This window comes from Engraulis encrasicolus, chromosome 18, assembly GCF_034702125.1.
Source record: "Engraulis encrasicolus isolate BLACKSEA-1 chromosome 18, IST_EnEncr_1.0, whole genome shotgun sequence".
In the NCBI taxonomy this organism is placed as follows: domain Eukaryota; kingdom Metazoa; phylum Chordata; class Actinopteri; order Clupeiformes; family Engraulidae; genus Engraulis; species Engraulis encrasicolus.
The window spans coordinates 6,900,376-6,922,060 of record NC_085874.1 but is presented as its reverse complement, the minus strand read 5'-3'; the positions used below and the strand labels follow the sequence as shown (position 1 = coordinate 6,922,060).

The 21,685-nt window shown below is 41.9% G+C and overlaps 1 protein-coding gene across 1 annotated transcript in view; it reads right to left on the bottom strand.

The window, feature by feature from the left end:
* Positions 1 to 21,685, bottom strand: part of rngtt (RNA guanylyltransferase and 5'-phosphatase) — a 66,956-nt gene that overhangs the window by 38,378 nt on the left and 6,893 nt on the right. Inside the window, exons 5-10 of the mRNA XM_063222887.1 lie at positions 20,994 to 21,069; positions 18,649 to 18,919; positions 17,606 to 17,715; positions 14,486 to 14,587; positions 9,361 to 9,496; positions 4,723 to 4,794 (exon numbers count right to left, since the gene is read on the bottom strand). Of these exons, the coding sequence (XP_063078957.1) occupies positions 4,723 to 4,794; positions 9,361 to 9,496; positions 14,486 to 14,587; positions 17,606 to 17,715; positions 18,649 to 18,919; positions 20,994 to 21,069 (767 nt within the window). The remainder of the gene's footprint in view (positions 1 to 4,722; positions 4,795 to 9,360; positions 9,497 to 14,485; positions 14,588 to 17,605; positions 17,716 to 18,648; positions 18,920 to 20,993; positions 21,070 to 21,685) is intronic.

Here is a 21,685-nt window from a genome sequence, read left to right as displayed (position 1 = left end):
TTGTGAAAACCATATGGTTGAAACGACCGTGAAAAACTGATCAATCTAGACTACTTGGTTGTGTCATACGAGTCAAAATAAAGCTTTTTGAGCCACTTTTCTCACGGTTTTTTTGACAAAGCGCAGGCGCAGTAGTTTCTTAACGGCACGAGAGCAACGGCTTTTCACAACTGAGCATGTGCATAATTTCGCGTGCGCCGATGCAGCCAGATGATTGGATCACTGGCAACGCAGCTCAGCAGGCACATTGGCTCTTGTTACCAGAAAGGCGGGAGATGTGCGGGTAGACGCCATATTTGCGTTACGAATCTTCACCGTTAATTTCTATGTACCTGTCCTATCTCCCCTTACTATAATATTTCTGTCTCAGGCAACTGCAAGGCTATAGGCGACATAGAGGGGGCGTGGGGCTACTAGTTCACTCCTGGGTGAAACCAAGCAATGCCCCCCCAAAGGTGGTGTGGAGATGCCATAGAAAACATGTCTGCTTTCTTTTCCTAATGCATAATTACTTGAGGAATATATAATATAATATAACATACTACAATGAAATACAATATGGGCTTAATGATCATAATGTAGGCCTAATTCTCATAATATAATTTAATATAACAATATAGGCCTATACTTTTTGAACTCAGTGTTTTAACTATTTAGCTGCTATTTTAAAAGGCCCTATGAAATTCAGGTGAAAAAAACACTGCTTATCAATTAATCGAAAGTCGATCAATAACACTATCAACTAATGATTAATGAATTAATCGATAATTTGCATCCCTAGTGCCGAGATATCCCCGTCCAGGTGAATGCAGTCACAGGACGACTGACAAGAAACTTTGCTGTTTTGGGACATGTCAGAAATTATAGAATTTCAGCTAGTTTCAGTCAAATGTTTTGAAAATACATTAATATTATGTGAAATAAGAGGTAAATGTAATGATATAAATTACACACACATGCAGTGCTTTGCTAAATTATAGCATTTTCCTTTGAATGAAAAGACGTGTTTTATGAGGGGGCAAACACGGCTAGTTTCTTGATATAACCACACACCATGTTTAATTTACACTACTGTAAGAATTAAGGTGGTTACATGTAGGTTTGAATAGTAAGCATATTCCAGTTTGTTTGGCATTGATATTGAATGAGCTGCATCATAAAATGTTTTGTGGAGCTGATTTTTTCCATAAAATATCTGTGTATAGGCAGGCTTAAAAGGTATATCCATTAAAAAAAATGTTTCTTGTTTTTTGAGGATGAAAGACATCTGTTTGGGGAACAAGGGAATATAAGTCTGCACTCCTTCTGGACACCTGATGCCATATATCCGGAGACCCGGGGTCAAGTCCGACCCGAGGTAATGTGGTAAACTGAGGTCCAAGACTATCAGGGATTTGTTTCATTTCTCTCCACCAGCAGTTTCACACTCTGAAATGTGACCAGCACCTCAACAACTGACACCGCTCTCAAACTACCAGTCTTCATTTGCATGCACAAGACTGGCGTATATCACTCCTCGTTTACACTGGCACCCTCCATCTGGCAGAATCAGCATTTTCTTTTCATGTGTTCCATTCATATGAGTGGTCTGATTGATGGCTGCAGTGGATTTGTCAGTCAGAGTGGAAAATTCTGATGTTATGGCAGATGCAACAGAGCAGACAGTCCCCACATGGATTGTGCATCCGCCCAATGGGATCAGTGAACAGTCAGTGCCCATGTGTGCTAAATCACCCAAAGAATGGTTTTACATGTTGTCAGTGCTAATTGTTTCAATAAAGACTTAATATAACTTCCAAAGGTCCACTCCAAGTTTGCTTATGGAGAAGTTTAGTTTATAGTTTTTTTGTTGTTTGTTTTTTTAGTTGCATCAAACTAACAAAGTTGTTAGCATCGTGTAGCACCGTTCCTGTCATTCAAACCGAGTGGGGTTGGTAAGGAAGTCAGTAATGACTTTTCTGAGAAACCATGAAGGTAAATGGTAAATGGACTGCATTTTAAATACCATGTTTCCACTCGTTCGAGCACTCAAAGTGCTTTACATTGTATGCCTCACATTCACTCATTCACACCCACATTCACAAACTGGTGGCAGTGGTGGCACATACTGGTGGCTGAACATTCTTCTCTGCATGGTACAGCATATACTGCATTGTTTAGTTAATGCCGCTGAGCTTTGTCCTTGGGATGAGCGGTGTGAATGTGTTGGCTGATCGTATATGGGAAAGTTGAGTTTACTAAGGATTCCTTTTCCAGGTTTTCAGATAGGCGACTCCATTATCATCAAGGCCTTTTTCAGATCTTGGACAGGGATGTGCCACCACCTCAACGCCTCTCAGGCTGATTATTTTACAATTGTTTCTCAGCAAGCGCTCTACAGCTCCTCGGGGTGCTCAGTTGCCATTGAGGGGCATTAGTCCAATTTATTTTGTAATACCAAGAGGTGCGTTGCCAAGCTTGTGATGAGGTCAATGGAGCATTGGGAGGCTTATGACAAGGTCAAGGGCCGCTTGGTTTTAAAGCTCCAAAATAAAGCCAGTTTCCTAATACTATGTACTAACCAGGGCTCTAAATTAACTTTTTCCACCACAAGCCAATTTGGCTAGTAGACATTTTTTCTTACCAGCCAAACAGAAGTTCAACTAGCCATTTTTTAATCTTGCGTTAGGCTGGTCGTGTTTTTTTTTTTTAATTATTATTATTATTATTATTATTATCCAAATTTCCACTACATACTAGGTCTATAATAAGCATATTATATATACTTTTTTAACTTCTGCTTTATTTTTACCTCTGAAAACAGTGAATCACATCACTCAAGCCACACACACAACAGACCTTTAAACCAAACACTACAAAACCTCACACTCCAAGGAGGGANAAGAGAGGAAGAGAAGAGGAGAGGTCCACACACACACACACACACACACACACACACACACACACACACACACACACACACACACACACACACACACACACACACACACACACACACACACACACACACGCACACACACACACACACACACACACACACACACACACACACACACACACACACACACACACACACACACACACACACACACACACACACACACACACACACACGTTGTGCAATAATGGATATGATGTCGTGTGTGCCTATTGTGTGTTTATGTGGCCTACAGTATGATGCTATAGGCACCATTATTTCCTCCAGGAGCTCTTCTCTACCATGCGCAACAAAATAACAAGAAGCCTACGCTATGTTTAGATAAAATCAAATAATATCACGGAAATGTTCGCTTCCTTTGTTACTTCCATATCGTACATGGCGCACGTAGCCTACTCGCACGGGCATAAGGTCTGCCCTTCTTTCCGATGGCGTGGGCTTTCCAACTTAGTTGCGCCAGGACTTAAAACATTTCAGAAGACAACTGACAGCTACGCTCACACTACTCTGACAGCCCGTTCTCCTCCTCTGCCCTTGTCGCTATTTCGTTCCACAACACTCCTGTTATTGAAACTCTTCGGTCAGGTCCTCGCAGCTTAAAAAGTCAGCCTGTTAGAGCAAGGTGTGTCGGTGTCGGCGAATGCTAATAGTAACAGTAGGCCTAATAGTGGTGGAGCGAAAGCAACAGGAGCAGGGTAGAGTTGCCTGTCAAAATAGTGTGAGCGCACAGGAGCTCTGAAATGCTTTCTGGCCTGGCGCGCGCAACAGCAGCACGGAGTGGCTGCTGCTTCGGAACGCTCACGGTGGGGTGGGGTCATGACGGGAGTGTTTATGGGTAATGTAGGAAATCTCGCCGTATCGTTGTCATACAAGCAGCCGTTTACCGTTCACAATTTACTGTAGGCTACTCGGGCGCTACTAGCCAAATGGGCGGGTAGGTATTTTTTTCCACCGGCCAAAATTAATTTTCACCCGTGTTTGGCGGGTTGGCGTGTGTTAATTTAGAACCCTGGTACTAACAAACCCATGCCCCCATGAGAATGGCAAGGACCTCAGAAATGTCTGAACATAAAAGGCTATGTGGAAATGTCTGAACAAAAAAGGCTATGTTGTCAGTTATTGGCAAGGCAAAGCGTGATTGACGCACCTGTTGAAAGTGACAGGAATTTTACTTCAACATTAACTATGAGACTACATAATAGCCATAGCCATCAGGGTTCAAAAGAAAATGTATTTCTCTGGTTCTGAGAGCTTATATGACTTGTACGTTTGATTTTTTTAAAATTAAAGGGACACTGTGTGAGATTTTTAGTTGTTTATTTCCAGAATTCATGCTGCCCATTCACTAATGTTACCTTTTTCATGAATACTTACCACCAGCATCACATTCTAAGTACTCATTATGACTGGAAAAATTGCACTTTTCATACATGAAAAGAGGGATCTTCTCCATGGTCCGCCATTTTGAATTTCCAAAAATAGCCATTTTAGCTGCAAAAATTACTGTACTTGGACCACACTAGAAAATATTTGTTTATTACTTAGTAAACTTTCATGTAAAGATCAAATTTGGCAATAGGCAGCCCAGTTTCAATGAGCAGCATAGTTGCAGTACCTTTTTTGACCATTTCCTGCACAGTGTCCCTTTAAGACCTACAAATGCTTTTAATTAAAAAAAATAAAATTTTCAGTTCTTCATATCACTACAAACTTTGAGGATCTACAACAAAATGCATTTATCTGGTTCTGAGGCATATATTTCTTGGGACGCTGTGGGTACTCACCATGTACTTGATTATGTCATAAATCAAGAATCTTGGGATTGGTTTTCCATTCACCTTGTCTATGATCATCTCCTGGAAAGAGAACAAAAGGAATGCAAAATCAGAATTAAGGTTGAAAGGTGTCTGCCTGGTACAAGTGCTATGAAACCCTTCCAATATCGCAAAGATTTTCAAAATGGTAGACCAAGATCAGCTGTAGTCTGCATCACCAATGCAACAGAGTGGAATCAACTCCAGAGTCCAAAATGGACTCTCTTTCACTTTCCCACTGAACTCCATTCATTCCCCATGTCTCCTAAAGAGGCATGGCTGCCATAGGATTGCAGTTTAGAGCCTCAAGTCATACATCTTAAGTCAGTTCAATAGAGACGCTTTTGCACACCTCTGTAGTTGGGCAGGTGTGTAGGATGTTATCCCAGCGGGGTTGTCAGTCAAGTGCAAAGAAATCCCGCACACTGTCCATTCCACCAACAAACTTTAATACTTTACCTGAAGAAGGTCGGATGACCGAAACGTTGCATTAAAGTTTGTTGGTGGAATGGACATTTTGCGGGATTTCTTTGCACTTGACATACATCTTAAGTCAAAAAGTTACTCTCATTCTTACTTATGGAAAAAACTCCATGTGAATCGTCTTTATCCATCAACCATCTCTGGTTAAAGCTTCCTACAAGGACCAGGGAGTACTGTAGCAATGCAATATGCCTCTTCTGAATATAATGCAAATGTAATGCGTCTGCATCACTGCTGAGGAAGCCAATTCCCCTTTCTATGGTTACTGACTCACTCCCTGGTGATGCGTCAGACCTGAAGTAATACGTCAAGAAATTGCTTCATTACTTATTAATAATAATCATGCACTATTAACAATATTCCCAGCCTTTGCCGGCATTTCCAGGAATTCCCATGATTAATGAGAACACTGTAAAAAAAACCCACCAGAAATTAGCTTCAACATTGAACATTTTAAAAAGAAACACTTTAAATGGGTACCAAACATAGATTGTATATACATTCTATGGTACCAAAGTATGGTTACCAACATCATTCTCCAAGGAGATAGAGAGAAGAGGGAGAAGATGTGACTGTACACAGGATGACTGCTGAGCAAACGGCAGGAGCAGACACAAGAAAAGAAGGTATGGGGGAGGGGGGAAACGGAAAGACAGGTAGGTAAGGAGCACCAAGACGTGAGTGGGTGGGGTGGCGAAGGCAGGTTCATGGCAGAAAATAACCACCATTCATTATTTAGAGGGTTTAAAACGGGAGGGGAGTGAGGAGGTGCCAGAGAGAGACACACTCAGACACAGCTGAACCCCCCACCCCCTGCAGCCTTACATAACATGTGTGTGTGTATGTGTGTGTGTGTGTGTGTTTCAGAGAGAGAGAGAGAGAGAGAGAGAGAGAGAGAGAGAGAGAGAGAGAGAGAGAGAGAGAGAGAGAGAGAGAGAGAGAGAGAGAGAGAGAGGTGGGGTGAAGATGAGTGTGACTAATGTTCTATAAGGCCTCTCGGTGTGAGAGCCAGCTTCCTCAGATTTTTTACAGCAGCTAGGGAGCGATCCATGGACACTTTGATGAAATGCTGCCAAGGTTTAAGAATAACCGAGGCAAAAAAAAAAATATTCAAGGGCTCTCACGAACACGAATACATGTGAACATGTTAATATGATGGCAGACTAGGCTTACGGCAAAAAACACACGCAAGACAATATAACACCTAACAACTCAAAGATTAGTCTCCAAAAACTTTCAATTTGTCAACACTACGGGTTTCATCATGTCACTCTGTAGGAATGGTGTAGAAAAACATTTCGTACATGTTGAACCCAGAATATTTATCAAACACGTAATCATTTTTTCTAGCCAGAAATGAAAAGAAAAAAGCCAAAATAATTCCCAAACAACATCAAGGTAATTGCTTCTTTCAAACAGAAAGATTCAAAAGTTCAACGTTTGACTGAAAATCAAAGTCATCATCAGTAAAACCTAAAAATAAATAAATCAATATTTGCAAGATGAAGATAAAAAATAAAGGGGTTAATAAAGCTACACATTGCATATGACTTACCTGACACTTTTATCCAAAGGACAAAGCGATAATTATTACAGGCCATTTGTTTCAGTTACAGCAGGGTATTGGCAACAGACCCTGGAGCCATGTGGGGTCAGGTAGCTTGTTAAAGGACCCTAATGCTGAGGGTGGGATATGAACCTGCAACCCCATGATCGGAAGACCACCTGCATCACCTTTAGGTCATGGCTGTGCCCATTTTGGATGGCACAATATGAAAGGTGTCCAAACGCAGCGGCGCCATGGCAACCAACCATCTGCCCAACTCATGCCCCTTGCAATCAATAAGCTGGAGCTCTACCTCTAATAATGCCTGCTGTGTCAACTTGTAAACAACAGGGAGCCAGATTATTAAGACCTGACAAAAGACGGGAGCTGGTAGCAACATCATTTTTCTGTGCCTTCTGTGTAGGGAATGTGCCCTATAATAGGTCTGGTCCATTCCTAATATATTTTTGCTATGTTGCAGGTAACCCATGGCCTTGTCAATGACTAAGTGTGACTCCCCTTCACAGGGTCTTATCAAATGCGGCTCCCTGCATGCTTCAGAAGTGATGCACTGTATGTAAGAGGCATCTAAACAACTACACACCTTAACACATTGAATGCCAAGCATGTCATATTTTGTTGTTCCAGTGTGTTCAGTGCCAACCCTTAATAACACCTTTTGTTCTGTTTTTTTTCCTTCTAAATGTTGAAAATAGACTAAATGCACCTTGTGTGTGATTTTGGAAAATCTGTGATGAACAGACCGGACACAGATTATGATCAAAAACGTATACAATGTCACAAATTGGATATTTAAACTTAAACTCAAAATACAGCCTATTTGATTGTTATTACAGTATCAAACCACGCTCTTCCAGATCACATCACCTCAAGTTTCGTGGGTTCACTAAAACATGGCAGTCTCACCAATGTTTTGCTAGTCATGGGACATACGGAAGGACTTGGGAACTTAACAGACATTTAATCTCGAAGGTTAAAGTAAAATAAAAATAAAAATTGAAGAGAAAAATATCACAGCCGATGTGCTTTCGACATCAACGTTGGGTGAGTGTGTCAACTTTCTACTTGGAAAGACAAAAGGTCCACCTCAGGGTGAGATTATCAGATCACATATTCAGAAGATATGGCGGTAAAAAAAATAGCACTGATTCAGGTGTTTTATTCTCATTGAAATAGTTTCAGGGTGCCTACAGATATTCACAAATTGAATTTACTACCTTTTTACTACCTTCAATTTTTGAATGAAATACCTTTCCAAAGCCTATTAATAACATGAATTAATGTTTTTATAGTTAAGCAAGGTAATCGTTGAGTGAATATTAGTACGAGTTAATGCGGGGTATCTGTACAGGGTATCTGCTCAGTCAATTTCTGATTGTCAATTTGTCATGACCTGTTTAAGACGTTTCTGTATGAGAGTTTTCATTGCTGCACGGAATCCGCCCACACACACGGGCATCATTTTAGGTGTGGATGGTAGGGACATGTCCATACCACTTTTGAGGTAAACCTAGCTTGTCCCTAACCTGGTTCTCACGATGGTTGCGAGTTCACAAAGTTTAACGAAGATGCACGAAGTACGAAGGGTCTGCGTGAGAGCCAGGCTAGCTTGTCCCCACCACTTTCACAAATATAATGCAAAATTAGCATACCTGGGCCATTAACCGTATTAATGTCCCCACCACTTTCCAAACCAAACCTACAGCCGCACACAATTTTAGGTGTGGATGGTAGGGGCATGTCCTTACCACTTTTGAGGTAAACCTAGCTTGTCCCCACCACTTTTTTCACAAACATATAATGCAAAAATAAGTTAACATACCTGGGCCATTAACCGTATTAATGTCCCCACCACTTTCCAAACCAAACCTACACCCGCACACTTTGTAGTTCTACAGATGTATATGTTAAAAGTCATTTTGCAGACTGTACAAAATGCCTCCCACCTTCTGCCGCGCTGATGTCTGACACAGGCCTGTCAGCTTCGACCGAACTAGATTAGTTAACAACTAGCACAATGCCATCACCGGGTCCTTGTCGCTGCATTATTATTAATTCACTCAAATTAAGTAAATTATTGAGATTACGGACTACAGGTTAATTAAACAAATTAGAAAACACATAAAACCAGTTGAATGGAGTCCGGAAAAATGTGTGGCTTACTACCTGTTACTACCTTTTACTGGCCATTATTTTGCACGTTGTCATTCACTACCTTTTGCTACTTTTAAAAAATCCGCAGGCACCCTGTTACTTGGAAGCAACTAGACTTCTTAAGGTGTGAAGGTAAGGTAACTTGGGAAACAAGGCACCTACAAAGACCTTGTTTTCACCTATGGAAAGCTGACATTCTCAGAGTTTACACATTATCTTATCCTGTAATGTATCCATAGGTCTAACACAAAATGTTCTGAGGCTGTTCAAAAAATGTCACAAATTGTCTAGATTGCTGGCACTGACAAAATTCCAAACACAGCGTTGCATTCAATGTGTTAGAAGAAAGTTAGTAGAAAATGTAATTAAAACAAAAAAGAAAGTTTGGACATGGTTTAACTTACCCCATCTAGTAAGGTGTTTGTGAGGTGTATGCGTGGATCTTTTCGGAATGGAAACTCGAGATTCTCTATGTGAAAGACGCTGTTGTCTCGATCGATCATATAGACCTCGTTTCTTCCATTTATCAACATCATGTACCTGTTGGGAAAGACAATAATAATGCATTATGAAATAGCTCTCATCATTACAATTACATAAACAAAACTGCTTCTCTGAGGTCATTTGTAAGTCATCCAACACACAAAAACGGGGGAACTTTACATTTTAAACAGATCACATACAGTACCATACATCACTTCTGAAGCTAATGTTGAGTTCCCACATACAAAAAATGTAATTAAATAAAACGCCAATGATTTACAAGCATGCTGTACAGCCTTGATGGTCAGCTACAGCTGCCAACACTACCAGATAAAAATATCAGATCCCTGAACCTGAAAATAGTGTCAGATCCAGTGCTGAGAAATGTAACATGCTTTCGATGGAAAATGCCCTGCTGTAAAGGAAATATATGCTCCACTACCCACACCCCTCTTTGTCCGGGATTCTTCTTGCACTTGCACGGGTGAAGCATAAATGCAATGTCGTTGTGTGCATTGTGCAGTGAACACAGTGTGCTGTGGAGTGCTGTGTCACAATGACAATGGGAGTCGGAGTTTCCCAGTTGGGCTTTCACTTCACTTTAGAGTTTAGAAGCCACCTTGACAAACAAGCTCCTGCTACCTTCACAATAAACTCCTAGCACTTCGACAACAAACTCCTAACCACCTTAACTAGGTCCCCCAAAAAGGTAAAGCTTTTGTATTGTGAATGCAATACCTAAAAAGTGTTCAAGATATGTGTTTTTGAAGGTTTGAAGGCTAACATATCATATTTCACATGAAACGGCACCACATGGCCTTTCAAGTGAGGATGGTTGCATTTCTCTATTACGGATGAACGCCCCCTGTTCTGTGGGAAATACTGCTTGACATGTGACATCATCATCATCATGCACCACTTGAGCCATCAGACGGGTGCTCCACACAAGCACCAATCTTCTCCTCGGCCCAGCAGACCAGGTCGACAATCCAGCAAGATACAAGGGGAGAATGACTGAGCTGCAGGTTTGCATATTAAGTTGGGAATGAATTCAGATAACTTCAAAAGATTTTAGGGTCAGTGTATGTATTTGCTACATTTTTTCTGGGTTAAAGTTACCGGTCTGTTCCAAATGTTTTGAATGCACTTCTGTGCAGATGTCGTGTGCATGTTACTTGTGGTAATTAGACTTTGAATGGGCTACAAAGTAAGGATGGTAGAATACATTTAAAGCATGTTCCAATAAAAGGCCATATACTAATATTTGAGCGGCATACCACAATAACACAATTGGGTCAATCAACAAACAATCTAAAAATAAAAATGCAATCCCCAACATTCAGGAGATTTAATTTAATTGAAGGCCCTAGGAAGAAATTGTCTATTTTCACCATCATTTTTTTTTCCTCCTAAAAATGTGTCATGATGGAATTGAGCGTGGCTATGTTCATCTAATGCGGCAGGTTGAGAGGGAAAAGGAAGGGAAAAACAGACAGCAAAATATTCTGCATCTTGCTCACAGAGCAACACAAAAGGCAAATGGGCTTATTTTAGCCTCACTGCAGTTGCATTAGTCGTGGCTGTGGTTTTCAATTGAATTCGATTTATTGCCAAAGTGCTAGGAACAAACAGATTCCTCTGAGTGCTTTTGAGACGCTCAACAAAAACTGATGTCCTGCATGGCACCAAGATTGCGGCAATATAGGGCAAGTCATGACATCTGAAATAGGATCAAGGTAAAAATGTATTTCATCAGCTCAAATCCAACACCACCTGGGCAGTACACAGCTCAGGAGCAATATAGCACTGCGCAAGGCAAGACTGTCAAGGCCCATGAGTTTCCATTAAAGCCTCTTCAAACAGAAGGTGGAACATTTTTTAATGAAACATATACCCCCGAATGTCCTCTGAAACCCAGCCTGTCATTATGCTCACTCTGTGCTCGCATGGTGTCTTACAAACTCAGCCGACTGCCTGTTGCTAGGTAGCCATGGAGACACGGCAACCAATGAGATCTGTGCAAGGTCAGAATGTTCAATGTGTCCTTGGGAGAACAGCAACACAGTGAAAAGCAAAGACAGCTGTCTGACAAACCTTCCAAGTCGATGTTAATAGAAGGACCAAGACATTCCCTCAGAAATACCAGCGTTATTAACCAAACACGATACCCTTAGAGCACAGGTACAAAACTACTGCAAATGAATCATCATCAGTATCACAAGGCATGCATGAGGTAGCATTCACAGATACATGATGGTTGACAGGGAGCGAGGGAGCAGAAAGTGAGAGCTAAACTCCAAATCCAAATGTATATTTAGGCTGGTGCTTTTTCAGCTAGGCTGGTGCTACCTGGTGGCTCCGTTCGAATTCATTCCACTCCAGGTACCAGGTCACGTTTCAGAGAGAACGCAGACTGCTCCAATAACCCGGAACGGAACCACAATCAGCCAATCAGCAAGAGGAGGGGAAACCATTAAGTCCAGCTGCGTGCTCGGTTCAGCCTACCCTCTGCTGCCTACTGAACGAAGCAACTATATATATACACACTCACTGGCCACTTTATTAGGCACACCTTCCTAGTGCTGAGTTGGACCCCCTTTTGCATTCAGAAATGCCATATCTCCCTGCAAAAAATATTCAGATAGGCTGTGGCATTCCAACAGGATCGAGATAGAGATATCTATTTCTAAATATCATTGCTGATATTTTAGTGTCCATGAGTTCTCTGGAGAAAAAATGCAAGACAAAAAAAAGACGATGCAGACATCTGAGGGACACTGATAGGGTCAAACCACTGCTAAAACGAGCCGTGTCAGCTCCCGGCCCATATCCTGCTTGTAGAACAAAAGAAGAGCAAGATTATTGCTCCTAATGGAGGGCTTTTAGACGAGGCCGAGCGGCCGAGCGCTGCAATATGTAATCTCATTCTGGACATTGACTCCACTGGATTGTTCAGGTTGGCAAGTGGCACTAATACCCCCTTCTGAAAGTCAGAAACAGGAATACAGATAGAGGAAATCAATACTGGCCACTGAGTGAGAGACCATTCAACAGATTTTCATCTACAGACAGTGAGAGAGCTGAACAAAAAAAATTGAGTGGGGAAAATAAATGGATAAATGGATGATTGTATCTGATATGTGCCAGGTCAGCAACAGACACTCATTACAAAAATATAAGCTTAGTGTTAGATGCAACACAAACCATGAATACATTTTTTCTTACAGGCTTACATGAAACGGCATCTCAAAACAAACCACTAGATGGCCCAAAATAATTAAGGATTAAGGTTGCAAGACAGAGGTTCTCCAACTAGGTCCTTGACCTGCCAACACCCCCTTAACCTAATCATAGGCCTGCCAATGCTTCCGCCTCTTAGTATTAAAAAATAAAATAGACTATTGCCTTCCATTTTCAACTGAGCACCCCTAGTTAGTCTCGAAAAGACACACACCTTAAAAAACCCACAAAAAAACCTCAAGGCATTTCTTTAAAAGTTTGTCTTTTGCAGAGCTGTTTCCGTTAAGAGTGTGACAGGGATGAATGCGGCCCCTGTAGCCCTGCTGGAGTCTACGGCTGAATGGGCAGCTAATGAGGAAGAGGAGCGCAGCAAAAGGGTCCAAGAGGAGGTCTAACACATAGAAGAGAAAAGAAGACATCTATTTAACATATTCACTAAATCTATTAACAGAAGCACCCAAGGAAAGGGCATTTTTTTTACATACATTAACCTACAGGAAAAAGAGAGCACAGACAAGCCTTTAGGAAAAGACCACATCAGAGCAACTGAACAAAGAAATGGGAGTGGTAAGCAACACCCCAGGCTTGCCAGGGGGCACGCTCCTCTGCTATTAGGTCATAAAATATATTCATGACACTAACACCTTGAACAATTCTGATTGCTGCATTAAACTTTGCACATTGCACCCCCAACCATTATTACAACTCAATAAAAAATGTCCAGTTTGAATCATTGGTCCTCTTTTCTCGCAAAGCCAAACGGCTTCAGAGAGCACCATAAACGACTCGCCTAGTTCTTCCATCTGCCCGTTGTACAAACAAACAGAAGTGAAGAAGGGCAGACTGGCATACGTGTTCAGTCATTACAATAAAAAGCAGCTCCCAGCGAAACCATACAGAGGCAGCACCAGTCAGTCATTAGGCTGCTTCTCTCAGTATGCGAATGAATATGTGGACACAATAATGTTTGCATTGGACAAGGACATTGTATCACTTGTCCCATTACTGTCTTGATTAAAACCATTTGCATTTTACGGCGTTTATGCGCCACATCCAGATAAACTTTTTAAAGAGCCACCTAATTGGTCAGCCAGCGTCATCAGCTCTCTCCAGCCTCCTGTTTGCTCTGCCCAGCTCCCCAACATTTGCATTTTCATGCACTGGTAATTCCTGGAAATTACCTTGTCTAGCTTTTATTGGTTTGTCTGAATTTCAGTCTCATTTGGCCACCAATTCAGTTCCCCTACGTTCTGTGTCTCTGAGTCTCCATGCTCGACGCAGGCACTGCCTGGCATTGTGCCGCTTTATTTTCTGCGTGCATGCTACAAGGCAATACATTTCAAAGAAACATCGTTTCTTTGGGAGGGTATGACGTTCCAAATGTTTTTTTTTCTAGGGCTGGGAAAATAACACAATTTATTCCTGAGGCACTCTGAGGGAAAATGAAAGCCATTTCAGCCATTTTAAAAACACATGAGTGAGAAACAAAATAGTCTGCTTTGATAAAGGATGACTTGCATTCGAAATCTGAAGGGGTATCCAATGTAATATTAAAAAAAAAAAAAAAAAAAAACTAATCAGTGTGCCTCAGACTTTTCCATTATCATTCACAATAAGTAGTCTACTGACTGGGTCTTTTCTATACATTTTTGGTTTATAGACAAAAGTTGTATACAAAAGCCACAAGTAACAGGTGTCAGTAGTTCGCAATGCAACCGTTCTAATACATCTCCAATTTGTCCACTCCCATTTGTTTCAGCCGATAGTGGTGTGTTTTGAGTTCAGCTTAAGAGCCAGGAAGCTTACCGTGTTCCATCCGCCTTCCAGCTGACTTTGTAGGCGTTTTGCTTGAGGAAATGTAGATTCCGCTCATCCATGGAGACAGGCTGCGCACCTGGAAAACCAGACCTATTGGACACACACGCACAAAATGCCTTTTAACAGGAGGTAATAGCTTCTTTTGACAAGTACCCAACATATACAGTAGACAACAGCACAAACAGTATATGGCAAACAAAAACTTTGCGAAACATGAACAAAAAAAGTGGGTCTCCTAGATACTGTATGTCAGTTTCTTTTGTTGAAACTGACACCTCCATGCTCAACTTAAGTCACTCAATCACAGGTAATATCTCTGTCAAGTAATCATGTTCTGCAGTTTTTCTGCTCCGTCAAATCCAGCGTCTTGAAAATATGGACCTTAAATCTCCCTCAAATAGAGTGGCCTATTATCAGCTCTGAGTCACTTGAGCATGAAATGAAGTTCAAAGGAAAAAAAGTGACTGTCCTGCAGCTTTAATCCTGGAGAAAATGTACCAATGAGAAATATTAATCTTTACTGGCTGCTGCGTATGAAGGTGCTTTAACCGAAAAGGGTGACGAATTCCCTCATTCCACCCTAAAACATAAAAATACACGAGAGAATGGAAAAATGACACCAATTGTTTTGGTTTAAAAGCACAATTTGATTTATTTTGAACCAAGGACAGTGTTTTTTTCCCTTAAAATTTAGTTTGCTGAGCAGTAGTTGAAGAGCTAGAAAGTTAGAGTACCGTGTGCATACATGCATGTGTGTGAAGTACCCGTATTAGCCCGAATATAAGACGATCCTGATTATAAGACGACCCCCCATTTTCAGGCTTATGTTTTGGGGAAAAAAGTTTTTTGAAGACTTAATTTTGTTTCACATTGGAAACTTTTCTCAAAATGCAGTTTTTAATTTGTTGGAAAATCTGAGGCTTTTTACAAAGAACAAATTTCACAATAAAATTTTCATGGAATTTCCATGATATAAGACCACAGATGGCTACTCATATCCTTTTCCTTTTTTTACTCACTTCACCTGTCAAGCACCAATAGGCACCTACAGGCTACAGCCGTCTGGGCCCGCCTGTTTGAAGTGCGACACTACACTCAGAGCATTTGTCTGCGCCAGCCAGGCAACCAGTCCAGTAGAGATAGGCAATCTATTGTGCAATGCACAGATTTTGCGAAATGCTTAGTTGACAGCAATATCTAACCAGCAGCCGTCTCGCCAAATCGCCGTTCATTTTATGCATCCAAAGTTTTCCGTTGGACTGTAGAAACCGAACGTGACCAAAGGCAGATTGACGCATTGCACTTGAAACCCATGCGCTGCCTATCAGGACCACGTTGACATTAAAAGTCAGATTGATATTCATTTCGTACCAAGGGTAAAACTCCTAGTGATTTTATATGAACAAGACAATCTCTTGCCCTAACCATTATTCTGTGTTGTTGCATCGTTGCGAGGCATATCGTCAAAAGGCACCGCTTGTCAAAGGCGCCGCTTTCTCGCGCACACACAGATGACCATTGATTGGCTGATGACAGCATCCAAAACTTAGCCTACAGGTTGTTCGTCAAATCACCCTTCATTTCTTTAGTTTCTAGTGGTGTTATCGGCTGACCAGAGAGAACGACCAAAGCTTTCCTGATGAGACTGTAAAACCAAACACAAATAAAAGCAGAGCAACGAGAATTGACTTGTGTTTTTCCCCTTGCACTGTCGTCCGCATCGCGTTGACATTGACAGTTGATAGGAGACGTGCGGTGCAACTGTCATAACGAAACAAGCATCTGCAAATTTGATATGGACAAAACAATCTCTTAACCCATCCATTATTGAGTTTTGTGGCATTGTTGTGAAGCATAGGCTAATGGCCGCATTCAGGTTAAGTTAAAAAAAAAAAAAACATTTTTTTTTTTTAATTACTTTTTTTCTCTAGAGCGCGGAAATAAGACGACCCCCTTTTTAGAGTACTATTTTTAGAACAAAAATCACGTCTTATATTCGGGCCAATACGGTACATGGTATGCGCGATTTATGTTCATACGTATGAGCAAAAATGTGTGAATAATTGCACAAAAACCTGATGGACATTGATAACCTTTTTGCACAAAACTACTGTCCCGAAGCATGGTCTATTCTGTTCATTAATTCTCTCTCTCTCTCTCTCTCTCTCTCTCTCTCTCTCTCTATTTTGTACAATTTGGTCCCTGAAACTCTCCTAATATAAAAGTAACAATGCTCTTCTTGACCACAATATAGAAACTTCCTTGAAATTAATGTGTAAAACCCACTAACAATGTGTTAGTTTGTTAGAAACCTTATCGCCCCCAATTAGGATTTTTTTGTCAGCAGGTGAGGCAACACAAGGAATGTTGTATTGCCTGTGGCATGATGGAAGAAAGATTTAACACATTTACATTACACATTTACCCAGATATAATAACACTGTGACTTGACAATGAACATGACAGGACAGGACAGGACAAACCATTCAACGGTCACAGAGTGCATTTCAACTGGGACCAGAAATCACCTGCTAAATCTCCTAGCAATGGGTTCTATGTTCTGTAATATCTGCTCTCTTACTACTGGTGGATACTACTATAAAGCTGTAACTCCATTGGCCATTTCAATGCCGCATTTCATAGTTCGTCTATGCAGTAAATTGTATATTTAAAAAAGATCTTACTGTAGATTTTGACAGGAGATAGGCAGCATAAACAGTTTTCAAGGTGAGTGGGATGTCATTGAGATACCTTGCCATTGTATCCATGGCATTATACACCTCGATGACTAAGATGTTACATAATGTTGACCCAAACATTTTTTTTCTTTACAGAGATTAAGATCACCTCCTAGCAGGACAGCAGATCTCGACTAGATTGAATCAGACAGATAAGTTGGTTTGAGGGTGTACCATTTTGTTCTCTGCACTCAATAAATACACGAGCCTAGCCTGATTTATTCCCCCTGCATTAGCATTCAGCAGAGGACACCTGCGCTGCATTTATTCTTTCCCCCAGTGTAGCACCTGGTGGTTTGTATACTGAGGTGAGCAGTGCCAGTTTCTTTATCCAACCGGAATTCACACAGCATGAAGCCAGAAAACGTACCTGTCCCACGCTGAATACTCTTGACATTTTCTCTGAACCTCTCCCAGCTTTGGATGGTCCGTGACTTGCACGACCCCTTTCACAGTCATGCCTTCCAAGAAGACGGCGCCCTGAAAAAGAAAAAACGCACCATGAAGATGAGATGGAACAGAGTTCATTTGTTCCAATCGGAAGTGTAATTGGGGAATGTAACAAATAACTTCATTATGGCATCCTACATGTGCCTGCATTCGAGACAAGCGCTGGATTTTGGCCTGGTTCTCACCAGACCTCTGTGTGTGTGTGCGCGCGCGCGCGCGCGCGAGTTTGTAGCTCCAGAGCCTGCTGGTGGTGCTAAGCAGAACTGCACCACACAGGTCTGGAATCGTGAGGATGTCTCGAGCCAGAAAATTGTCTGAGCATTTATTGCTCGTCAAGCGGCCTGTATTACGAACAGAATTCAACCTACCCAGAACAAAACCAGGGTTGACAAAACCTGACTACCTTGACTGGGGTGAACCCGTACTACGACACTGATTTAGATGTTGGTTTGTCTACCCCGAGTTGCCTAAACCAGAGTATCTATGTGTTCTCGTAGATCCCACTCTGTGTCTGCCTCAGTCACTCACATAGACTTTAGCTAGTCTTCTCTGACAAGGCACGCGACTGACGATCGAGCCCGCATTCTTTTTTTCTTTCTTTCTTTTTTTATTTTATTTTATTTTATTTTATTGTATTTTTTTGGGGGGCTTTTCAGCCTTTTTTAATTGGTTTTTATGAGACAGGATAGTGAAGGAGAGACAGGAAGCGAGCTGGGAGAGAGAGATGGGGAAGGACCGGCAAAGTACCCAGACCGGGAATCGATTCCAGGTCGCCCAAGTGGTAAACGTGTGCCCTACCATATCAGCCACGGTAGGGCCTCGAGCCCGCATTCTTAAAAAAAAAATCTTCGGTAGCTTCTTTTGGGCTTGTTTTCAGGACGCCAGTTACTTATTTCTCATGGAAAATCTGGCAACACCGGTCTGTACTTGAACATATTATTTTAGCATCAGTTCTGAGCTTACCAATTTTAACCTCTCCTTCTTCTTCTTCCCTGAGGGTGCCGATGAGGAGCCGGAGGGGCCGGAAGGGCCGGAGGGGCCGGACTCCTGGCCAATCGTGTTGCCGTCGTCGTCCATGTCGCCGCCGTCCTCGTCGAAGCACCAATCAGGAAGCTGGGGGGCGGCGGGCGCGTCCTCTACCTCGCCATAGCGACGGAAGAGCTCCTTCAGATAGTCCGCTTTGTAAATGCCCGGCGGCCTGGACTGGGCGAACGCGGCCACTGCTGCCTCTATGCTGCAATTGGTCAAGAGGATGAAACAACAGTTAGCAACTATGCTAAACACGACAAAATTATATTGACGTCTTTTTTATACTGCTTACTGTAGTGTTTAATGTCCATTTTCCAAATTAAAGAAATAAATGAAAGTGTAGCACCGTGCCAGTCGCATCATATACAGTAGCATTTTTGTGAGTGTTATAAATACTACACTGCCATTAACCACAATCAACAACAGACAGTGCTAATTATCCTCTGTAAAAGGTCAGCACCCCACTAGTGCAAGACGTTCTTCATTTGCCCAACACACCTGTTGACATTTCTATTTTCTGCCTTACAGACACCTCAGTCTGAACAACATAAATATCACAGAGACGTGGAAGCGCATAACAAGCAAGCCCAAGAGGGTTGCAGTGGCGCTTAGGCACCATGGGGACTCGAGGACTGAATCCGGCCTGGGCCATTTACCAAACCTTCCCCGCATCTTTCCCTCTCCCACAGTCTCTCTAACCTTTCCTATCGTAACAAAGGCAAAAAGCCCAATAAAAATATGTACAGCCATGGTCTAGATGAGCAAAGCAAGGAGATGTGCTTTAGATCAGAGAGCTGTAGGTTCCAATCCCACCCTTCCACTTCCTATCTCACTCCAAAGCTGAAATGCCCTTGAGCAAGGCATCTACAGTAACCCCACAATGCTTCAGGTAATGTAGCCCAATATTGGATATAATATTTGGATATCTTCCACTAAGTGTAGTGTCACTACACTGAAGAAGGCTCTGTGCAGCCGAAACGTCTGTCATGTCAGTCCCTGCCATGTTAAAATAAAAATAAAACAACAAGAAAGAAGAAAAATTGAGTGCAATCCATTTCCTACTACTATATAATATTTGGATAAAAGCATCAACTGAGTCTAAAGTAATGTAATAATGAAAAAATAAAAGATTATAAAAAAGTGTTAAGGCATCCTGAAGATAGAGCATGAAACCCTGTTCTATTCCCAGGGGGACAAAAGAGCTGTACGGTACTTCTGGCTGCACGCAGCCATTGTCTGGGCCGCCAGGATGGCGCAACATGTCTTACACTGGACAGGCTCTACATCGTGACATTCAGCCGCGGCACGTTATATGGACAGAGGGGATGGCAACAATGGCAGGCTCCTCATGGAAATTCAATAACGGTGGAAAACTGAGAGGCTCTCTGTAGGCATAAAGCACTGGTGCTAGAGCATTAGGAATGCGTCCAACAACATACAGTCGATATGATAGAGAGCTGCAGCTGCCAGTGCGTGTGTAAGCAGATAACGCTACTTACTGCAATTGTATATACAATACCCAGGCATTCACAGAAGGTGCAGACTGCCGTTACAAAATACATTTACCATTTCTTCTTCAACATTCTATGCATTGTAAGTTCAAATCAAATCCACACCCTTCCTGTGCATCTTCCACAATATCGACCAGTGAAGGATTTATTTTCATTTACAAGAAATTCATTTTGAAATGCCGAAAGGATGCAGTGATGGCAGCCCTACACGAATGGTAGAAAATGGTGAAACATTACCTACATGTTGAAAAAAAAATCAATAGGCACATATGAAGACAATAATAAAATCAAGATTTCAGAGATGGCAACCAGCCCCCCTGGCCAACACTAGATGTTAAACAAGGTGTTTGCTCTAATTATGATGTGTGCTTCATACCACCACAGACTGTACAGGCAGACAGACAGACAGACAGACAGACAGACAGACGGGCAAGATACAGACAGAGACAGATAGACAGCAGCAATACCTGGCCCAACCCCCTCCAGGGGTTCAGGTAATAATAGTACAATTATAATACGAAATCTAATCAGCTAGTGGTATGACAATATCAAGGAACCTTTAAATTGTGTGTGCGTGCATGTATTGGGATTGGACGTCAAAAATACAGTACGGTACATCAAAAAAAGAAATAACTTTAGTTAGGTATTCTGAATAGCTTGTTGAAATAAACTTTATTGAATGGGTGCTTAGGCTGAACCAGCGGTTCCGGCATACGTGTATGCTATCTCTGAAATCACCTACAGACTTTGGTCGCGGTGACTACTCACCTCCAATCCATCTTTTCCACCAGGTAAGCACATACGAGGAAGCCTGTGCGGTTGAAGCCATGTGTACAGTGGACACCTGCACAAAATAGAGAGAGACATTGAAGGCGTTCAGTCTACCCCCATGTCTCAGCAGACATATATAATCGTGGCATACATAATAAGTGGGGGCCCCGTGCTGCCTGCTCAGCTTGCAATAGCAATCCCCTGAGTCTTTGCCTTTTAAGTAGACACAAGCAGTGATTTTAAAATGATCAATAACCATCACTCCTGGCCCTGCCTGTCTCACAGAACAAGACAGAGGCTTTCTCTGACAGACCTTGATAGCGTGTGATGGTGTGTGTGTACGGCACTTCAGTTCTCTACGCCACATGCTGGATAGATAGCTTAACTGCCTGTGTCTGTAAGACGATAAGACAGTAAAGGCTGAGAGATATGGCTGCTTCATACCTTGCGGTAGAGAAGGTTACGGATGTACATGTCAAATGGTTCCGACACTCATGCTAACCGATGGCAAAATACATGTTGATGGTTAGCAGAACAAAACCGAATTCCAAACGTAGCTTACCAAACAAAACAAAAATCCTCCAAGGTGGAAGCGAATAGAGCAATTAAGTAGAATAATGTCTCAGTTGCTTCACTTAGTGGACAGCAAGTTTCTTTTTTAAGATTAGAAAATCTAACTAGCCCATTAT